General features: G+C 38.4%; 1 protein-coding gene across 6 annotated transcripts in view; it reads right to left on the minus strand.

Annotated features, from left to right (window-relative positions):
• Positions 1-22,614, minus strand: part of NAV3 (neuron navigator 3) — a 797,711-nt gene that overhangs the window by 171,595 nt on the left and 603,502 nt on the right. For all 6 annotated transcript variants that reach the window (XM_087868917.1, XM_045779499.2, XM_087868918.1 and 3 more), the window contains one exon: positions 14,733-15,762. In XM_087868917.1, the coding sequence (XP_087725043.1) occupies positions 14,733-15,762 (1,030 nt within the window). The remainder of the gene's footprint in view (positions 1-14,732; positions 15,763-22,614) is intronic.

Here is a 22,614-nt window from a genome sequence, read left to right on the forward strand (position 1 = left end):
GTGAGTCCCAAATTCAAACTCTAACCAAGCGTTCTCCTTTGAATTCCAGATGTGTATCACGACTGTTTAATTGACATTACCTCTTAGTTGTCACTAAGATATCTTAAAGCCCATCATGTATAGAATTAAACTTATGATCTTTTCTCAATAAGTCTGCTCCTCATTTGTGGTGTCCTGGGTGAAAGCTTTAGGGAACTTATGAGGCTTTGCATGGGCTGATCTCCGTCTGCTTCTCCAGGATCATCTTGCACAGGACTCCTCTTGTCTCTCTCCCCTGTGGTCACAAGAGTCTTCTACCCACTTCTCATAGCTCCCTGCCTTAACAGGGCCTTTACACTCCATTATTTTCCTTCCCTTTTCATCCAATTAAGACTCTCCCTTTAAGTCTCAGTTCAAGGGACTCTTTAAGAATCATCTTTTTCAGGTAAAGTCCCAAATTATAAGTACTTATTGCTCTCTGTATCTATCTTGACAGCACTTCATACTCTTGTAATGCAAAATCTGTGTAATTATTTGATCAATGCTTATTTCCCAAACTACACTCCATTGTCCACGTTTAAGCTCACCATTGTACCCCAATGCCTAGCCCTGGTCTCGCAATATGTTGCACTCAGCAAATATTTGATAAATAAAAAATCTTACTAATAGTGGTGATAGGGGCGCTTGGGTGGCTCAGTCGGTTAAGTGTCTGCCTTCGGCTCAGGTCATGATTGTCCTGGTTCAAGCCCCGCATTGGGCTCCTGGTTCAAGCCCCGCATTGGGCTCCTTGCTCAGCAGGGAGCGTGCCCTCCCTCTCCCTCTGTCTGCAGCTCCCCCTGCTTGTGCTCTCTCTCCCAAATAAATAAATAGATAAAATCTTTAAAAGAAAAAAAAAAACCCAAAACCCATATTTTTTGGGGCGCCTGGGTGGCACAGCGGTTAAGCGTCTGCCTTCGGCTCAGGGCGTGATCCCGGCGTTATGGGATCGAGCCCCACATCAGGCTCCTCCGCTGTGAGACTGCTTCTTCCTCTCCCACTCCACCTGCTTGTGTTCCCTCTCTCACTGGCTGTCTCTATCTCTGTCGAATAAATAAATAAAAATTTAAAAAAAAATAGTGGTGATAAATTAGCATTATTGGAGCATAGAACATGGAAGGAAGCATGGTATAATGGTGCATGCACTGGGTTTCAATGTAAAACTTGGCTCTCTAACTAACTAGTTACTAACTCATGTGACCTTGCTAAGTTACTTAGCCTCCCTGAACCTCAATTTCCTCATGTATGAAAGCAAAGAAAAATATGTGCCTTGCAAAATAATTATGAACTCAAGCATTATTATTACTAAAGGTCTGGAAAGACATTCTCCTGAGGCAAGTAAGCTTCTTTTTTTTTTTTTTTAAAGATTTTATTTATTTATTTATTCAACAGAGATAGAGACAGCCAGCGAGAGAGGGAACACAAGCAGGGGGAGTGGGAGAGGAAGAAGCAGGCTCCCAGCGGAGGAGCCTGATGTGGGGCTCGATTCCGTAACGCCGGGATCACGCCCTGAGCCGAAGGCAGACGCTCAACCGCTGTGCCACCCAGGCGCCCCAAGCTTCTGGTTAACATTAAAATGTGGGAAATATATCTGGCTCTCTGTGTAGCCCATTTCTTTTCTTCTCTGTCACCCAGGTTCTCCTATAGCCCTGTCTATTGATAGCCCCTCGCTACTCACTGCTGAAGCCCACTATAGTCAGTTCTACTTGGACTCACTTCTTCCTGGCCACTGCACTTCCCTGACCTGTTCCTTAGCCAGCTGTCTTTGAATGAAGGGATAAAATCCTCTGAAGTTTTCTAAGGATTTTTGTTACTTGCTGAAGAAGTTTAAATGGAGAGTATGTAGTGAGATTGGAGACCACAGGGAAAGCTTCCTGGCTGCTTGCCAAGAAGCCTCAGAAAGGCAGGGCGCCTTGGTAAACTGGCTGTGAGCCAGGATTGGCCTCTAGTCCTGCAGACTCAGTATTCACAGACTGATCTCTCAGAAGCTGAGTCACATTAAGTAGTTCACCGTGATGGCTCTCTAAAGCCCAGTGCCAATTGGTTCTTATTAGAACAAGATCAGCAGCTGTTACAGGAGCCTGAATGCCTGTGGTCATGTTAGTTACAAAGATTCGCAGTAGCTCCCCTAGAAAAATCTGTATGGAGCAAAAGCATATTCAGAACGTGTTTTGAAAGATGAAATTTTGCTTTGCTCTGAGCAAACAGATCTTAGACAGTATTGCTCAGGAGCTGACTGTGGCTATCTTCCTCAGTATATGAAACCTGGTACTCAATCCCATCAGCCATCTCCACACCCCCTGTCTGAGGCTCTTTTATAAAAAGTATGCACGCTTCTGACAGCTCAGTGTTGTCTCAGAAGCCTTTGTTTTGTTTTGTTTTGTTTTTTAATCTGTCAGTATGTATTTCTGGCTGATTCCCTCTTTATTATCTTTTTACTTTAAGTCACAAGAGGCAAACTTCTATTTACCTTATTTTCAAGTTCTTTAGTGTATTTTCCTTGGTATTCCCTACATTAGCAACAATAGAGAAGCAGATTAATCAAGGAAAGGAACATGGAAAGGTTAAATTTTAAATAATTACTAAAAAGACTTAGAAGTCATCTTTGGTTTGTATGTACAAGTAAATGGGTCCGGATCTCTGTTCTACATATGTTATGAACCATCCATTTCTCCAGGATTTCCACTCATTATTTGTTAGAGTGGAATCAGATTTTAACTCCAGTCTCCAGAGGGCCAATCACTGCTAACTGGTAAAGATTTAACTTTTATACAAATGATCAAAGAAGTTCAGTTAAATCTCTAAAGACTCCCACATGTCCTCTCTTTTTGTACATGTTTCATTCTAATAAAATAAAAGGATTTGGGGTTGATTTATGAAACAATTTCTGAAGAGTTCAGAATCAATAGTGTTCTCCAATCAAAGGGTACATTTTGACAGATACAGTGCCTACAAAAGTGGCATCATCCACTGTACCCACAAAAACTGATACTGCATTTTCCTCATACTGATTGGAAAAAGGAAAAGTAAGCGTCATGATGTTCCTTTAAAACATTTAGAAGACATGACCTGTGAAGACTAATTATTGTGCATTTACAACACGGTCAACACGTTACAAATACTTATTGAACTGTAAAATATAGCATTGCAAAAAATACCATTTAATTTATTTAGAGTGCTAATAAGCCAGGCTCTCCATATGGGTATCTGTTACTCAGGGGGTAGTGGTGAAGAGTCTAGACTTCACTGATGACTGACATAAAAGCTCTTTCCTGTTTATGTGCACTTACTATGTACCAAATACTAGGCCTGGTATTTTATCTATGGCACGTCACTTACATGTCACAACAATCCTGGTGTTATGGAATGAATGTCTATTTCCTCCCCCAAATTCTTATGTTGGAAACTAATCTCCAATATGATAGTATCAGGAGGTGGAAACTTTGTGGGCTAATTAGGTCTTGAGGCTGGAGCACTGATGCCTGGGATTTGTGTTGTAAAAGAGACCTCAGAGAACTCCTCAGCCCTTCTGCCATGTGAGGGCAGAATGAGAAGATGGTCATCTATGAACCAGGAAGCAGGCTCTCAGCAGACATGGAATGGGTCAGCACTCTGATCTTAGACTTCTTGGCCTGCAGAACCATGAGGAATAAATATTTGCTGTTTAAACAACTCAGTCTATGATATTTTTGTTATAGCAGCCTGAGCAGATCAAGACATCTATAATGTAGGTGCTACAGATAAATTTAGGCTTCTAGAAGTTTAATAATTTGTCTATGTAACAAGCTGGTAGATAATTATTCCATATTTGAACATGGCTGCCTCTAAATACTATTTTATTAACCATTGCCCTCCAATTTAACACCATCCAAATGCCCCCGGACACTATTTTAGTGCATTTAGGGTCTCCTTCACTGACAGATACCTCAGTCACTAAGTTAATAACACACAATATTTGAATGTGACAATAGTTACTGGTCTACCTGAAATTTTATTCTTTACTCTTTACTACTTTAAATTATTACTCTTAAGAAAAAGAAGCTATTATACATTCCACTTAAAGGAATTCAACAATAAGTCTTAGATACTATCAACCTGCAAATTTCAAATTTCATAAATATGGGCGCTTGTTTATTGGTTTCTATCAAAAATATATCCTTCTGTGGATTCATCTTAATATGGATATAGTCACAAATATGAACACAGGTAGAACTGGTCTGAGACAGCATTATTAATTAATGGTCTTTAGAGTTTCTGATTTATAAAACCAACAAAGGCAAAGAAAAGTAAGCATCTTTCCAAAACCACCAATGGTTTTGCTTTCTTCTTTCCTTTCTGTTGGGAAGGCAGAGAGGTGACAGCCAGGGCCAAGTACAGAAATCTGTCAGGGTGAAGAGTAGTTCAGTGTGGGTGGGAGATTTGTTAGACTCAGGTGGGTTGAGCAAGTAAGAAAATATATTGAGAATAATGGGAGCCAGGTTTCTCAGTTGACAAAAGGAAATACAAGTATAGGAAGGGAAAATATATGTTGTCCTCAATTTATGAAAAGGTTACATTCTGATAAACCCATTATAAGTTGAAAATATGAAAATACTGTTAAGCCAAAAATGAATTTAATACAGCTAAGAGACTGAACACCATAGTTTTGCCTTATCTACCTTAAATGTGCTCAGAACACTTACATTAACCTCCGTTGGGCAAAACCATCTCACACAAAGGCCATTTTACAACCAAGTGTTGACTACCTCATGTAATTTATTGAATACTGTACTGAAAGTGACAAGCAGAACAGTTGTATGCAGACAGAATGGTTGTAAGGGCAGCTGTTTTTGACTCTCATGATCACGGGCGGGCTGAGCGGAGGCTCCTCCTGCCGTCCAGCATCACGGAGAGAGGCTCCTACTGCGAATCACTCACCTGGGCAAAAACCAAATTCCAGCGTATGGTTTCTCCTGAGTGCATATTTGCTTTGCCACCATTGAAAGTTGAGGGCTGTCTGTCTGAGTGTATATATATATATATATATATATATATATATATATCAGAAATAGCTCACAGATGCCGAGAAAAATAATGATATAAGTGTGTATGTGGGAGCACACATACACTGGGAGCAGTGAGATCTTGGTATCTAAATATCACTCTCCACAAAAAGAAATCAGGGCTCCTTAGTAAAAGCTGCAGCCAAGAGAGGACAAGATGAGCCTGGAACACCCTAAAAGAAAATGAAGTTTCACCAAAAAGAAATGAAATTCTCAAAGAATAATGGGGGGCAGAAGCCAGCCTGATGGGGATCCCGGTAGTGAAATCTGAGAAAATTTAAGCATTAAAGGAGACATATCAATGGATTATAATCCACTGAATACAACAGGAATCCATTAGTCCACACAGTTTGAAGAGAGAGGGAGAGAGGAAGGGAGAAGGAGAAGGGATATCTCTTTCTTAACAAAGAAAGCCAAGGCACAAATGCACAAGGAATGTGTAGGATTAGAAATCATTTGACTTCCATTAAAGTAAAATATTAATTTCTGCAAGAAATCTCAATGGATGTTCAACCTTACAGGTAAAAGTAGATCAAGGAACAGACTTTTTATGAAGAGTCTCAAGATATCTTCCCCCCAAAATACTTATTAAATACAAATGGGGCAAAGTAATTCTAGAGTGAAAAACCCTGGCAGACATTATCTTCTTTGAGGGAGAAAATTTAACACCACCAAAATGGGAAGTAGCAATATTGTTGCTACCTGATAGGGTACAATGGAAAGAACACAGCACATTTCTGGACATTCTAGACAAAAATTACAGAATATGCATTTCAACATGAGGAAATATCTGACCAACCTGAATTAAGAAAGTTCTACAAATGTCCGTCTTCAGCATGTCAGTGTCATGAAAGCCAAGGAAAGACTAAAGAACTGCTTCAGACTGAGGGATATTAGGAAGACATAACAACTGGATTCAAGAGTTATCCTTAATCAGTCAAAGGGATCTCTCTGGCACAACCAGTGAAACCTGAATAAAGTCTCTGGGTGCTCTGAGTGAAGTATATATGGGAGTTCTTTGTACTATTCTTGCAAATTTTCTGTAAGCTTAGAATTTTTCCAAGAGCAAATAAAATATAGAAAGAAGAAACAGCAGTGGTTCAATTGGGCAATCTGGCAGTAAACCCTGTAAGCCAACTACAGAAGGTATTTGATAAAACTTCTCTGCTGAGAGAATGCCAGCTCTTAACACTATCCCACACAACAGGCCCTCTTCTAGTGGTGTGTCTGTATTCCATCTTCAAAATACTGCTGGGTGAGGGAGTTTCAACTGCTCCCCGACGCAAAGATCTATATCGAACCTAGCAAAAGACCAGCTCACCAAGGCAAGCATTCAATAAGCTGTAGTTTGCAATGATGACCAATTATGTCCAGTTCACATAAAACCACAATTGCAGCATAATCTGTAATAGTAGCTGCAGGGCTCACAAAAGCTTTTACTGCATGATGGTTATCTGTTCTACATTTCAATCTTGGTAAATTCACAGCTCCTCCTCCTCAATTTACTGGTTCAACAAATTAGCCAAACTTAAAACCCTGTGAGTAAGCATTTTCAGAATTAATGTTTTGCATACTTTACCTTTCAGTAAGGTAAAGTAATACATCTAGTATATTCAAGTGTCAATTTTCCATGTCACTTTCTAGGCAAATCTGAAATCTTGCAAAATCTGGTTACAACAAAAATTTCTCCCGAGAACCCATGATACCGTCGTACAAGATATATGAAAGAATTCAGACTTTATTGACCTGATTTTACAAATCAAGTGTGTATAGAGGGTCTTATATTTAATTCAAAGGTGTAAGACACATGATGATTTTCTTCTCTGTATAACAATGTCTTGCCTTATCTAAGGGCTGGGTTCTCTGTGTGTGTGTGTTACCCACACTCCTGATTCTGCTTCCTTTTGCCTTTAGATGTTTGCTTTATGTCCAACAGACCACTTTCCTGGCATTTACTACAAGTGGTCAGAAAATAAGGAAAAGAATGTTGACCTCAAAATAGCACTTATGAATCTGGTCAATAGCTGTTTTGAAATTTATTAGGGGTTGCTAAAAAACTCGAGGTTTAGGAAAAATCTTTGGGTTTTTCTTTTCTCCTTAATTGATTATCTATTTCACTATTTGACTCCATATATCTTTGCAGTCGTGAGGAATATAGCTCTAAAGCGATGCACATAAAAGCAATGTAAGAAAAATAGCACATGGGAAGAAGGGAGCTAAGGTAACGATTTTTGAATTCTAGGAGAGGAAAATAAGTTTGAAGAAGACAGCATAAAGGGTAGATCAAGAAAGAACACCAATAACTGAGAAAGAACAGGAACAAATAAAGCTTCCTTTCTTACTATGCTCTTTTTCCTCCTTTCTTTCTTTCCTGTAATTGGGACCTCTAATTCAAGTCTTAACAAAGCTATCTCTGAAAGGAAGTTTCTCCCTCATCTAGCCGTTGAACATGGTATAAACTATGCTGTCCTCTTCCATTAACAATCCATTTTACACATGGAAGACACGGCAATTTTCCTGACCATGCTTCACACACAAACACACACACACACACACACACACACACACACGGGAGTCCAAGTGCCTGATATTTAAGAATTTCTATTACAACTAGGCTCCAATCAACCTTCACTTTCCAGGAAACCCGTTCTGTTCACTGACTACCCAACAGATCTGGTGTTTATCCTGTTTATATGGTTCCTTTAGTCTTACAACTCCTTTCCTGTCCTCATTTCTGATGCCTAAGTCCCACTTATCTTTCAGAACCCAGCTCAAGTGCCACTATCTGTGATTCCAAAAGCTAGCAGTAATTTTCCATGTTTTGAAGTCTCAATGTACCAAATCCCATTCACTGCTAGAGAGTTTTACGCTTCCTGCTTCATTCTGTAGTGATTTGAGTCAGTCCCTTGCCTACTATATTATGGATGATGAAAGAAAAATGACATATGGGACGTGTACTGTTTCACTCTATCCTTGATGCCTTATGCATAGTAGAAACCTAGTAGGTAGTCTTTAAAGAAGGAAAAAAATAAGTGAATGAATGCCCTGAAGAGAAGATACTTCATTCTTTAAATATTTTAAAGCTGTTTATATTTCACTTATGCATCTCATTTATAGGAAGAGATTTCAGAATTTTCCTTATTCCATTTCACATTTTTGCTTATTTTTCTATTCTTTTATAACAGGTGAGTCTAACCAATGTTGACGGTGTTACATTCAACAATTTTATTTAGTGCCTACTGTGGGTAGGGTCTATTCTGGGCCTTATGCTACTAAATAAAAAAAGATAAGATTTGCTCTCAATGAGCTTACATTATAGCTGGAAGTGGCTGAAATCACACTTATTAATATGCTATCAAAATAATAGCAGATAACGAGAAACTCTATGAATAAAATACACGAGGATGATGTCGTATAATTTTGGCAAGAGGCATACTGAATGTTCATTTGCAATAGATGGCTGGAGAGAGCTTCTGCGAAGAGGTAGCATGTCAGCAGAGAGCTGATGAGAAGTACCCTTTGCTCTGGAAGAGAGTCATTCTAGGTAGAGAGATCATCTATGAGGATGGCCCCTAAGAGCAGGATAGGTTAGTTTGTTGAGACACAGAATGAAGGCAGGGGTTCAGTGCACTACAGGGAGAGTGGTCTGAGTGGGGCTTGTAGGTTAGACAGAGGGCCAGGTTAGGTAGGCAAGGTGGTTGGGTTTCATTTTTTTTTTTAAGTGTAATGGATATTCAATAGATTGTTTGATGAATTGGAATGACATATGTGATTTATGCTTTTAAAAGATTAGAGTCCCTGCTGTGTAAAGGGTACATTACTAGCATGGAACAAAAGTGAAAGCTGGAAGACTCACTGGAAATTAGGTAAGAATTGGTGATGACATGGTCTGGACCAGGACAGGGAGGGTGGAAATGGACAGAAATACTGGATTGAGGGTTTGTTTTTGGGAAAGAGCCAGTAGGACTAGCTGAAAAAAAGATGTATGGGGACAGAGTGACTGAAAGGAAAAGCAAAATATGGATTCTTTCTAAATTTTCTTCCTTAGTCTCCCACACAAAGAATCATGCATCCCAACCTCTTATCTCTGTAGTAGTTTTAGTTGCTAGCATTTGCCCAGCACTTTATAATTTGCCTACGACTTGTTCCATAAGGCTTGGATTGTAAAATTATAGAATGTCAGATTTGGATGATACCACAACAATGTCCCTTCCACCTGACAAATTCTGACTCATGCTGTAAATCTCATCTCTTGTCTTACCTCCTCTGGATACATTCACTGACTCCACCCTTATGTAAGACTTGGGAAGACTCTTCTACACTATTTCTTGCATATGCTTCCATAACAGCAATGAGATTTATTATTTTTTTAAATATTTTATCATTATCTCCAATAGACTAACCTACCTGCAGGCAGAGGCTTTTTTAAATAAAAATCTTTGTAACTCTAATTACATAGTATTTGCAGAATGAGTGATGAGTACATAAATGAAAAAGTATTTGGTGCTTTTCCTTTACCTAAACTATGGCAACTTGTCATTCTATCACTTCTTAATTATCTCTGGTAGTCACCTTAATACTTACAAAGCCTGCCTATTTCATTCAAATAGTTCTAAATATTGGGAACTTTTGACATTATATTAAAATATTCTTTCTTAAAATTTTCACCTTTGATTTCAGTTATCTCCACTCATTAAATGGATAAAGATATACCAAGTTCAAAATGACTCTTATCACATTGTAGTGATAAATGAGTTATAAAAGCTTAATATAGAACATCCTTGCATTGTATAGGAAGTAGGACTAATATGAAATCCATCAACTTCCAGAACTCAACATTATATTTATAGAACTCTGACACTCAATTTGTAAGAAAGAGTATTATGAGGCAGACATTAGAATCCCAGAAGGAATAATTAATAACCTAGCCTGACCTAGAAGTGGGCTGAGAAAAGGGGAAAAATATCATCATCAGCCATCAATCTCCCCATTTTATAGAAGTTATTTAATTATCTTCAAATATCAAAATACATATGTTTATACATATACATAGATTTAATGTATTTTAAATATATACTACTTGAAAGCAATTAAGCACGTCCCAACATAAATGAGTTCTGATGGAGACTTTTACAATCTACTGTTCATATCTTTAGAGCCAGAATCTTTCTAGTAACAATACTTCTTATTTCTATAGATGCAGAAAGAACTGATGAGCAAAGAAAGGTATACTGTAGGCGTATTTGGGTTCAAAGGCAAACCCCTATTAGTCCTGTGACTTTAAGAGATGATTACTATCCTGATTTGAAATCTCTGATTCTTCATCTCTGTAAAATGGACATAACATTCTTTTCTCATGAGTTTATGATAAAGTTTAAATGAGAGAACGAACATAAATCTTGCAACATACAGACTTGCATTAACTACTCAACAACATTATAAAGTAGTCAATTATTACTATTATCTTATCAAATAATTAGCAACTCCAGGAAAGTCTGTCAGGCATTTGAAGGAAGAATTCTTCACTGGGGTTGGAGCAGGCAGAGTCAAAAGTACATCAGGGGCCACATAATCCAAACGAATCCTAATGACATGACTCTGTGGTATAAATATCTTTCACTGAGAGTTAAAAAGCTTAAATATTGACTACTCTACCTTGAGGAGATTTACATTATCATTTATAAAATTATTCTTAATTTATAAAAGACTCTCAGCAACTATTTCCTCCTATATAGACTATGATGTGAAATTTTCTTATTAGATGGTTTTATTTCCAACTATCTGATATCATTCATAATGATACAACTAATTGCTGACATTTCTAAGTCATTTACTCTGAACCTGGCTCCATGCTAAAGTCTTTACATGGGGTTACCTTAATCTTTAAAACACTTAACATAACATGGATATTCTTACCCACAGCCCTTTACAGGGTTATAAACTGAAATTTGGGGAAGACTGTTCACTATGTGGAAGGTACTGTTCCAAGCCCTGCATAAATATTAACTCACTTAATCTTCAAAATAGCCTTATGAGGCAACTTCTATTATCATCCCCATTTTACAGATTAGGAAATCAAGGCTCAGAGTCTTTAAATATTTTACCCAAAGTCACATGGCTAATAAATGACATTTTCAAGATTCCAACCCAAGCAAACTGGCTCTTGGAGTCATCTTCTCAACAACACAAAATGTTGTTTCTGAACAATGGTAGAACAAACAGCCTTCACACCCCATGCTCTTAGCTACTTGGCTTTATTACCTCAGTCTTATAATCTTCATTTAAAAAAGCACAAACAGAAACTCGGAGGTTGAACAATTTGGCAAGGACACACAGCTGACCCATACTGGAACCTATAAGCCGTGCTCCTTCTTCTTCTTAATAGTAAGAATTCTTTCAAATGGAAACCACTAAATTTGTATCCACTGGATACTTTATGACAAACAGACAACAAACAAGCCTGTTGCTACTTTCAGGAAGATGCTTGTCAAGCTGGCAGGTACAGCCTTTCTGCTTAGATTTGCACTTTTCTGTGAAATTCATTTGTGGTGATTTGAAATGACTGATGCTTCTGAAAAATATCTTTGAGATGCACAAGTGGGCTGAGTATGGCATATTTAAAACTTTATGGAACAGAATAGAGAGCCCAGAAATGGACCCTCGGCTCTTTGGGCAACTAATATTTGATAAAGCAGGAAAAAAGATCCGGTGGGAAAAAGACAGTCTCTTCAATAAATGGTGCTGGGAAAATTGGACAGCTACATGCAAAAGAATGAAACTTGACCACTATCTCACACCATACACAAAAATAAACTCCAAATGGATAAAAGACCTCGATGTGAGACAGGAATCCATCAAAATTCTAGAGGAGAACATAGGCAACAACCTCTACGACATCGGCCAAAGCAACCTTTTTCATGACACATCTCCAAAGGCAAGAGAAACAAAAGATAAAATGAATTTATGGGACTTCATCAAGATTAAAAGTTTCTGCACAGCCAAGGAAACAGTCAGAAAAACTAAGAGGCAGCCCACGGAATGGGAGAATATATTTGCAAATGACACTACAGATAAAGGACTGGTATCCAAGATCTACAAAGAACTTCTCAAACTCAATACACGAGAAACAAATAAACAAATCAAAAAATGGGCAGAAGATATGAACAGACACTTTTCCAATGAAGACATACAAATGGCTAACAGACACATGAAAAAATGTTCAAAATCATTAGCCATCAAGGAAATTCAAATCAAAACCACACTGAGATACCACCTTACACCAGTTAGAATGGCAAAAATAGACAAGGCAAGAAACAACAATTGTTGGAGAGGATGTGGAGAAAGGGGATCCCTCCTACATTGTTGGTGGGAATGCAAGTTGGTACAGCCACTCTGGAAAACAGTGTGGAGGTCCCTTAAAAAGTTAAAAATTGAGCTACCCTATGATCCAGCCATTGCACTACTGGGTATTTACCCCAAAGATACAGACGTAGTGAAGAGAAGGGCCATATGCACCCCAATGTTCATAGCAGCAATGTCCACAATAGCTAAATCGTGGAAGGAGCCGAGATGCCCTTCAACAGATGACTGGATTAAGAAGTTGTGGTCCATATATACAATGGAATATTACTCAGCTATCAGAAAGAACGAGTTCTCAACATTTGCTACAACATGGACGGCACTGGAGGAGATAATGCTAAGTGAAATAAGTCAAGCAGAGAAAGACAACTATCATATGATTTCTCTCATCTATGGAACATAAGAACTAGGATGATCAGTAGGGGAAGAAAGGGATAAAGAAAGGGGGGGTAATCAGAAGGGGGAATGAAACATGAGAGACTATGGACTATGAGAAACAAACTGAGGACTTCAGAGGGGAGGGGGGTGGGGGAATGGGATAGACCGGTGATGGGTAGTAAGGAGGGCACGTATTGCATGGTGCACTGGGTGTTATACACAACTAATGAATCATCGAGCCTTACATCGGAAACCGGGGATGTACTGTATGGTGACTAACATAATATAATAAAAATCATTAAAAAAAAAAAAAAAAAAAAAAAAAAAACTTTATGGGTTTTTTTCTTACATATTTGAAATGTGGATTCTGGTTTCGACACCTTAAATCCTCATTTGTGAGATAGGGACTCTGGAGTTAGAAAGAGCTGACTCCCATCTGATCCAAAGACAAAGGTTTTAAATGAATTGCTGCTACTAAAGGCAGAAAGGCAGACGTAAAAAAGAGCTGAAATGCGATAATTAGAAACTTGTTTTGCTGAGTATATAAAGCACCAGAAAAGCACCTATGTTTTTCACCAAAGGAAAACAAATCCTCATAATTATTTTCTTTACTTAAAAACCCATACATTTAATAAATTTAATATCCTTTAAACTATATAATATTGACGCTTGCTTAATTATAGCAGATCCTACTTCTTATTCAGAAAATTTCTTTCCTGTTATTGAACTGCCAACCTGCTGAAAGGGCAGGTGTTTATTCTTCCCTAAACCTCTCCTCCAGAAAAGACAGTGAATAAAAATGGAGACGAAGCAGCGACTGACATATTTCTAATCAATTAAAACAAACCACACAATAGGCAGAATGTGCTATTTTTATAACTGCATAGTAGAATTAATATTTTAAAATATAGTATATATTGGCATATTTTAATCCTTATAAAATAATAATTATAATGCCAAAACAAATTAATAAATGAAGCATAAATATAATAACTATGTACGTTATTATTTTGGCCTAGAAACTTATAGTTAGCTATAGGAAAGCAATATAAATTTTATGCTGGGAAAGCACTGCCTTAGAAACAACATTTAACAAACACAATGTGCCAGAATATATAGTAAACATATGCATTACCCTTGTTATTCTTCTCAGCTTTTTAGGTAGGTACTGTTATTCCTATTTGACAAATGAAGAAAATGAAACTAAGAGATGGTAAGTAACTTACTGAAAGTCATACAGCTGGTAAGTGCCAGAGCAGGGCGTTAAATCGACATGCCTCTGATTCCAGAGCCTGCCCCTTTAACCATCATGACATACTTTCTCCCAAGGGTGAAAACAAAAATATCTGTAAGCTCTATAAAACTGAGAATTATTTCATGGGGTGCCTGGGTGGTACAGCGGTTAAGCGTCTGCCTTCGGCTCAGGGCGTGATCCCGGCATTATGGGATCGAGCCCCACATCAGGTTCCTCCGCTATGAGCCTGCTTCTTCCTCTCCCACTCCCCCTGCTTGTGTTCCCTCTCTCGCTGGCTGTCTCTATCTCTGTCGAATAAATAAATAAAATCTTAAAAAAAAAAACCTGAGAATTATTTCAAAAGACTAATAATGAAAATAGTAATATAAGTTGTAATCATAATAGACACAGGAGAGAGTCCTGGCATCTGGGTTTAACTTTTCCTCTGAGAACAAGTAAGTTAACTTCTGAAGGCCTCAAGTTCTTAAGAAGAAGGGAGGAGAGGGCAGAAGAGGGGAAGAGGAGGGAGAAGAGGACTAGCGCATATTGGATATCTTTTCTTAGAAAATGAAATCCAGTCTTTTATCTTCGAATGAAAGTTCCAAAAAGATGATGTAAAACAGCTCTAGTAACCTTCGCTGGGACGCGCTGAGGAGGAAGACCTGTAGAAGTTCAGAACGGTGGACGCGTGGCGGCCATCTTACCTGTAAATGAACGGAGCCACCGTGGCGGTGTTGGGGTGGCTGTGTTGCTGCTGCTGCTGAGGGAGTTGGACAGCACCATTCCCCGTGGCCTGCCCACCGCCTTGCGCCACCAGTGCAGCACCTGAGCCAGCGGGAGAGGCATGGCTGGCCTCCCTTCCTTCCAAAGAAGCAGGGCAATTGGATGTGCTTCCTTTCTCAGTGGTCATGGGCTTAGGTAAGGACTGGGAAGGGCTTCCCTTGGTAGTCCTGAATTTTTCCGACTCTTTGCTCACTGCACTGCCAGGTGAAACGGTCTGCTTTGCTGTTGGCACCTTCGAGCCTGGTTTCGGAATGCCACTGGAAGAGGGGATTAAGCTTTCTTTCTTGGCTGCTGCCATCTTGCTACCCTTTGGGATCAAGCTTGCAATTTTAGAGGTCTTTTTTGGAGCCGTCTCTGTCACCTGATCCTTCTCATCCTTGACTGGTTTTTCAGTGCAAACTTTATTTTTGTCCCTGTTCTTTTCCTCTTTTTCCTTTGGCTGTAGCAAAGACTTTTTATTGCTGAGATTTTTGCTTCCAGCTTTTGGAGGGGCTAACTTAGGGGACACTTTGGGGCTGCTACTGGTTGAGCCACCGCTATTCAGACCACTGTTAAAACCTTCCATCTCACCAGATTCAGAAAAGGCATCCTCATCCTTCCCACCATCACTGGGTCCTGAACTGGGAGACTGCGGGGGGCGTAAAGCAGTCCGGGCATTGACCAGCTTGAATTTTTCAAGCATGGATTTCTGTCCCGAGGAGGCTGTTTTGACCCCTTCTGAGACAGGAGGCTTTAGTCTGTCTGTGGATGGTGTGGGAGAGGTGGCTGGGCTGGACTGCTTTACGGTCAGCATGGTGGAGGTGGCGCTGTGCTTGACATTCATGGACTTGCTGCGCCAAGGCTTGCTGGCGCTCGGAGAAGGGATGGCAGAGGCGGGGGGCTGCCCCACGTTGCCAGGGGGCTGCGTGTTACCATTTATACCTGAAGATGGCTGAGGTCCTTTGGAGGAATCTGGACATGAAGACAAAATAATACAGAAGAGTTTGATGACTTTTGATCATGTATATCATACCCCTGAGTACTTCTAACGACAGACACAGTTAAGTATCTCTCCTGTGAGCTAAACACAGACATGCTATGTGGCATCAATCACTTTGGTGATGTGGTTGTTTTTATAACATATATCAAAAATTCAGGACCTGAGAACCATTGATTTCGGAAAAGAACTTTCTTTTTCCTTTCTAAAATTACTCTTACCCAAATGAACTTAGCTAGTCATAGATATCTAAAGATAAAACACTATCCTTCCCTTAAGCAATTCTTTATAGTTTTACCAGTTACTGTTGTAGCTCATAGCAGTAAATTGATTCCACATATCCATATAAAAATATGGTGTATAATAAATGTTGAGAAATTATTTTACATTACTGGGACACTAACATTGTTATCTGATTAAACGTGCTTATGAATCATGATTTAGCTCTTAGTTAATATTGTTCACTTTTATTTGTATTTAAAAAAGCATTGAAATTTAGGCTTATATGGGTCAGATAATCTACCAAGATATATATACATATATATATGTATATATATATGTATGTATATGTATGTATGTAGTTGTATATATGTATGTAGTTGTATATATTATGTATGTATTATATATTTATATACCATATATATTTGTTATATATGTATCATATAATATATATATATAATATAAATTCTTATAACAACCCTACAAGGTAGGTACTGATATTTTATCCCCATTTCACAAATAAAAAAACTAAGGGAAAGACAAACTTCATAACTCATTCAAGTTCACCCAGTCTGGATTTGAACACAAGTCAGAGCTGGTGCTCTTAACCAGCATACCTCTAGCCTCCTAAGGTGATCTGAACAAACTTTAAATATTAATGAACAATCAAGCTACTTTTGGGGGGCTATGGAAATAAGGCCTTATCCTATAAGGACTTTATAATGCATGGGTCTACTTACTTTCTGCTCAGAAATCTCATTATGGTATGAACTGCTCTATGACTGTTCTAACACTGATTAATGCCTGATTATGAGTCTCATTTTTAAGTATGAAAATCTAAATCAAAAAGAGATTTTATAACATGACATAGAACAGAAAGAACTGAGCTTGGAGTTTGGAGACCTCAATATATATGTTAATTCACACTGGGGAGCAAGAGAATTCTGGTTGTTTACTTTAAACTTCATTTACCATAAATGCCTCCCTCTTTCATCTTTCTTTTTTTGACATGAAATGATCAATGATTAAATTAGATATTTGGGTAAAAGAGGCATCATTTAGCACTGTTAACAAACTAGACACTGATAAATAGATGTAGTGCTATTTTTGATGAAATGTCCAATGGAAATATTTTATAAATAATATTTTATAAATAATATCCTCTCCATAATATTCAGGAATTGGAGCCCATTCAATTTCATTATTTCATATTCACAACGATAAGCTGCAATGTTTTTATTTTTAAATGTTTTCTCCAAAATGCATGAAAAATTATGTGTAATCAAGCCAATGAGTACCAAATACTACTCTTAACAATCTTTCAGAAAAGGAAATTAATACACAAAAAGAGAAAATAAAGAAATTAGAGATACAAAAAGAGGTTAAAGTATTAGTTAAATATTTGTGTGAGTTAAACTTTTTTAAAATAAGTGTGCCTAAAATGATAAAATAGATTTGTGAAATTTATGTTAATAAGAATAGACAAATGCATTTTATATTTAATAATTTTTTCTACCAAATTTTTATTCAAATTCCAGGTAGTTAACATGTAGTATAATATTAGCTTCAGGTGTAGGATTTAGTGACTCATCACTTACATACAACACCCAGTGCTCATCACAAGTGCTCTCCTTAATATTTGTTTTAAAAATCAGTATACCAACATTAATTCTAATACACCTTACTTTTCTACAATTCCATATTTCAACCGGCAAAAGTTAACGTAAGACTGTACATATATACTCTACATTAAAATGTAATAGTTTACTGAAAAGTCAAAATGCTTACATGGTATATGTAAATTGTACAGCCTATGATGATAAATTGATGTTTTTCAGTATTCATGTAAAGTCTGTAATTGTGTCCATTTCTAGAATATTTGTAGAAATCCATTAGGTTCGTACATAAACACTAAGGTGTTCTGAAAAACAGTAGGAGTATTGACTAATTCAAGACAAACAGATCCAACAAGCTTTAAAGTCTCCAATGTCTCAAATACATTCACTCTCTGTTAATGGATTTCAATCTTTTACTTCAATCTCTGTAAGTACAGGTAATTGCAAATTGTTTTCACTTTCACATTAAGATCCCTTCCAGAGACCGATAACATTTCATCATAATTTGAATCATTCTCAGTAGCAGAATGAGCACACTGACTACCTGCAGTTAGAAATGCCTACCAAATATTTCTTCGGAATATTTCCCATTTATTGGTAAGGTCTGAACTTTGACCTCACTTCCTCTGGGAAAAAAAACCACCAAAAAATGAAAAACAAACCAAAAGCATTATTCCCACCCCCATTTCCAATCATCCCAGCATCAAGTCTGGATTTGGTGATTCCTTTGCATTTTTCCATAGCTAATTATTTCCTCTCTTATATCCATTATAACTCCAGTGTAATTGCCCGTTTCCCACTCTACTGTACGTTCCATTAAAGCAAAGACCACGCCTGTGCTTATGCACAGATATCTGACATCCTAAGTGTTTAACTTAATAGAGGTTCTCAAACTTTAGTGTGCACGTAAGTGACCTGGGGATCCTGACTACACACCACGTTGTGATTCAGCACATGTGCTGTGGGCCCTGAGATGCTGCGTTTTTCACAAGCTCCAGATGATGATGACGCTGCTGGTCACAAACCATGTTTTGAGTAACAAAGGTTGAATGGACTCAGAAATCATGGCAGTTGCTGACAGTATCAGCTCTAAAGAATGTTTCTTATGACAGTACCCAATGTGGCTGAATTTGTTCAATGGCCCATAGCTGTGCAGCATGAATAGTCTTTGCCCTTTGAACTCCCAGAACCTCGACCAGTTCTGAATTCACTGGATGCTTGAGAATTTGTAGCAAGGGATACTGCAAACAAAAGAAGCCTATCAGGTTTTCCTGATGGCCGCCTATTTAGTGGATCTTCTGTGTATGTGCAGCTCGGTTAAGAAGTCAGGAGACTCCTACCACTGCATGTCTGGGAGTTTTGGTGGGAATGAGAGAAAAAGGTGGAAGAGAATCTGTCTGGATGCTTCTTAAGTGTGCTGCCGTCGGCTGGATAGACTTCTGCACCAGTTCAAGTACAGAAGAGGAAGTTCACCATCACTACACTCAAAAATGAGACAGGAGGGACTCCAGATTACGCCACCCACGTCCAAACCACAGTCACCGGCACAGCAACAGCTGTCAACTCGTTCTCAGATGAGTACACACATAGAAGCCGCTTCTCAAAGCTCCACTCTCAGTCTGTCCCCATCCTGTCTCAGTATAGCAGCAGTGAGGTGCTTCAGGTCTCATTAAGAGAGCAAATCATAGTTGTGCATCAGGAAGGCACTGGAATAGTAAGAGTCTCCCCAGACTTCTCACAATCAAGGTTGCACAACAGCAGCTGGTGAAAAGGTGGCGGCGTAGCTCCTCAGGAGTGGGAACACACTCTAGTCTCTGGGGTGTCTGCGTTCAGTATGAAGTAGCCTGGTCCCACAGATGTATTTCTGAATGTTGATCACTCAGCTTCTGATTCTGAATGAGTTGTTAGCTGGGTATGAGGAAATGACCAGATATCTAATGCACATATTCAAAGACATCCTTGAATGGATCTGCCTTGAATTTGCAGAGCCTGTCTCTGCCTACAGTGCTGCCTTCTTGTCTCTAGTCCCGAAAGAGAAATTTTCTTCTACTCGCTCTCCTTTCCTTCCTCCTCTTCCTCTACCTCCACATTCCCCATCATCAACTCCACTACAACCAAATAATATTATTTATCAATGGCTCACTTCTTCCCCAAGCACTTTGCTTGTTTGTTTGTTTTTAAAGATTTTATTTATTTATTTGACAGAGAGAGACAGCCAGAGAGAGAGGGAACACAAGCAGGGGGAGTGGGAGAGGAAGAAGCAGGCTCTTAGTGGAGGAGCCTGATGTGGGGCTTGATCCCAGAATGCCGGGATCACGTCCTGAGCCGAAGGCAGACGCTTAACCACTGCGCTACCCAGGTGCCCCATCCCCAAGCACTTTGATACACGGTATCACATTGAAAGCTCTTCATACATGGGATCTCACTTAAACCCCTAAATAATCTGTTATATATTTATGATTTATCTTGTTATAAATGGGAAAACTGAAGCTTAAAAAGTGAAAGTAACTTGTTCCAAGTCACACATATAGTAAAACTTAGAAAAGAGAAAATTAAAATTGGAGCTCAGGGGCTCCTGGGTGGCTCAGTTGTTAAGCGTCTGCCGAGGGCTCAGGGCGTGATCCTAGGGTCCTGGGATCGAGCCCCGCATCAGGCTCCTCCACTGGGAGCCTGCTTCTTTCTATCCCACTCCCCCTGCTTGTGTTCCCTCTCTTGCTGTGTCTCTCTCTCTGTCAAATAAATAAATAAAATCTTTAAAAAAAAGAAATTGGAGCTCAGGTTTTTCTGACTCCCAATTTTGGAGGCTTTTCACTCTCTCTTTTTTCTATATGTTCGCTGCCTACCCAGAAATTCTGCTGGTGTGGCTGTCCAGAATGCCACATGTTTGTCACAGTAGTGAAGTGAATTGGGTAACTCCTTGAAGCATGGTGTCCTTCTTCCTCTATGAGCAGAATACAAGTGGGGAGAATATGACAGGAGAGCCTCTCTAGTTAGTACGTTATATACTATCTCCTTGGGCATCCAATCTGTACCTATCCTTCTGAGCTGATGTAAGAATACATTTTAATTCACGCTTAGAAAATACGTAAATTGACAGAGTTAATTTTTAGTTCTCACATCTTACAAAAAAAAAATGTTGATGACCTGGAAAAAATGCCAATCTAGTTCTAGTAAAATTAATACACATTGACAAAGGTGGCAGTCACAACAGGTATATGAAAAGTTTAGTTAAGGACATTTCTCTGTGGAAGGTTAGCTAGCTTTAGAGTTTAGCCCCATGTTGCCAACGGTGTTGTTAGCCTGAGAAAGGACACAGGGACCATCCCCAACCTATTTACCTCTTCTTCCTTGCTGAATTGTATGTTGCTTAGATGCAAGCAAACTAACTTTCAATTTACAAGGTAACAACAGAATAATAATACACAAAGTAGCATAAAGTAACAAAAATGATGACAATAGCATCATTTATTTTAAAGTATTCACTGTGTAGCAGACATTGTACTCCCTGATATCTATGATCCCTGAGAAATAGAGGGCAACTTCAGTATCAAGGTCATTGTGAACTGAAGGAAATGATTCATCGATGTGACCATGGCAATTAGCCACCTTAGACTCCCATTTCATAATAACATACCAAATACATCTGAACCCTTTAAAAGGTAAAAAAAAAAAAAAAAAAAAATTTAAATTTTAAAAAATGTAGCATTCAAATCCAAATATGTCTTGTTACCAACTGGGCCCTTGTTCACCTGGGCACACTACCTTCTGTGAATGATTACTTGGGCAATATCTCAATTGCCAACTTTAGGATGACTTAACAGAAATATGGAATGGGATTACAGGGACCGTAGAAGAGCAGTCTGTTCTGTTCATGCAATGTTATAGTGCCACTTTGTGGAGTATTGTGAAATTTAGGGAAACTTTCACTAACCAGCCAGTTTTTGGAAAAAAATATGTAATTTATGTATAGGCATGTATAATATGTGTACACCTCAACATGTGAGCATTTATACATAAGCAAACAACATATATTCTCAAGTCTCTTTAATCGCATCACCTAATATATGTACCTAATTACATTATCTCATGAAAATCCCTAAGACCTAAGACTAGCCTGCAATTTTCATTTGACATTTTATTTTAGGCTTATATAAGTCTCAAGGAAATAAAGCAAAAAGTCATGGTGGAACACATAATTCAGTCACTAGTAAAGCAATATAGTAAGTAAAACATATTTCCATTGCCTTGAAAAGAAAATAAAACAGTTTAGTTCTTTGATACTACAGTAATCAACAAAAAAAGAGAAAGCACTGAAGAATCAAATAGCTACACTTCAGCAGTCAAAATTCCATGACTCATGCAACATTCACATTAACCTTATAGTTTTAAAATTTCAACTGCAATATTGCCAAATTCTCGGTATCAATCCTATTTAACCTATGTTGAATGTAAATGAAAGTAACCCTTCCACAGCAGACAATACGTTGTCAGGATCCAGCAGAACAGAAAGGACATCTCTTTCTTAGATGTGCAGGTACAACGTAAGAATCATTAGGGAGAAACAATAAAAAGATGGCAAAATGCCCTGTGCTACTGCGGCATGTTTCTTAGCAACACGGAAGACAACTCTCTGCTAACAAACTCTGTCAAGCAACAAGTGTTTACGGAGCATAATTCAGAAACCGAATTCCAAATAAAGCTAGGGATACTTATATTCCTAATAATATGAAACTGTGTAGCTTTTTTTCATATTTAATACCCAGATTTTATAAAACAACGATTTCTTAAGAAAATCTGCTTCAGGCATAGAAAGTGTCTATCTAAATGAACCAGGGTGCAGTTTTCCCATGATCCCTAATTTCCAGGGAACATGTATTTACTTTTTCTTTAAAGCATACATCTTGTCTGTAGTGTATGGGCAAATTGATAAAGGCTGGCCTCAGAACGTATTATTCATTGTCAGTATCTGAACGGAAGCTCACCAAGAGAAGA

This window comes from Ursus americanus, chromosome 17 (genome assembly GCF_024610735.1).
Source record: "Ursus americanus isolate L20-20 chromosome 17, mUrsAme1.1.p, whole genome shotgun sequence".
Taxonomy (NCBI): Eukaryota; Metazoa; Chordata; class Mammalia; order Carnivora; family Ursidae; genus Ursus; species Ursus americanus.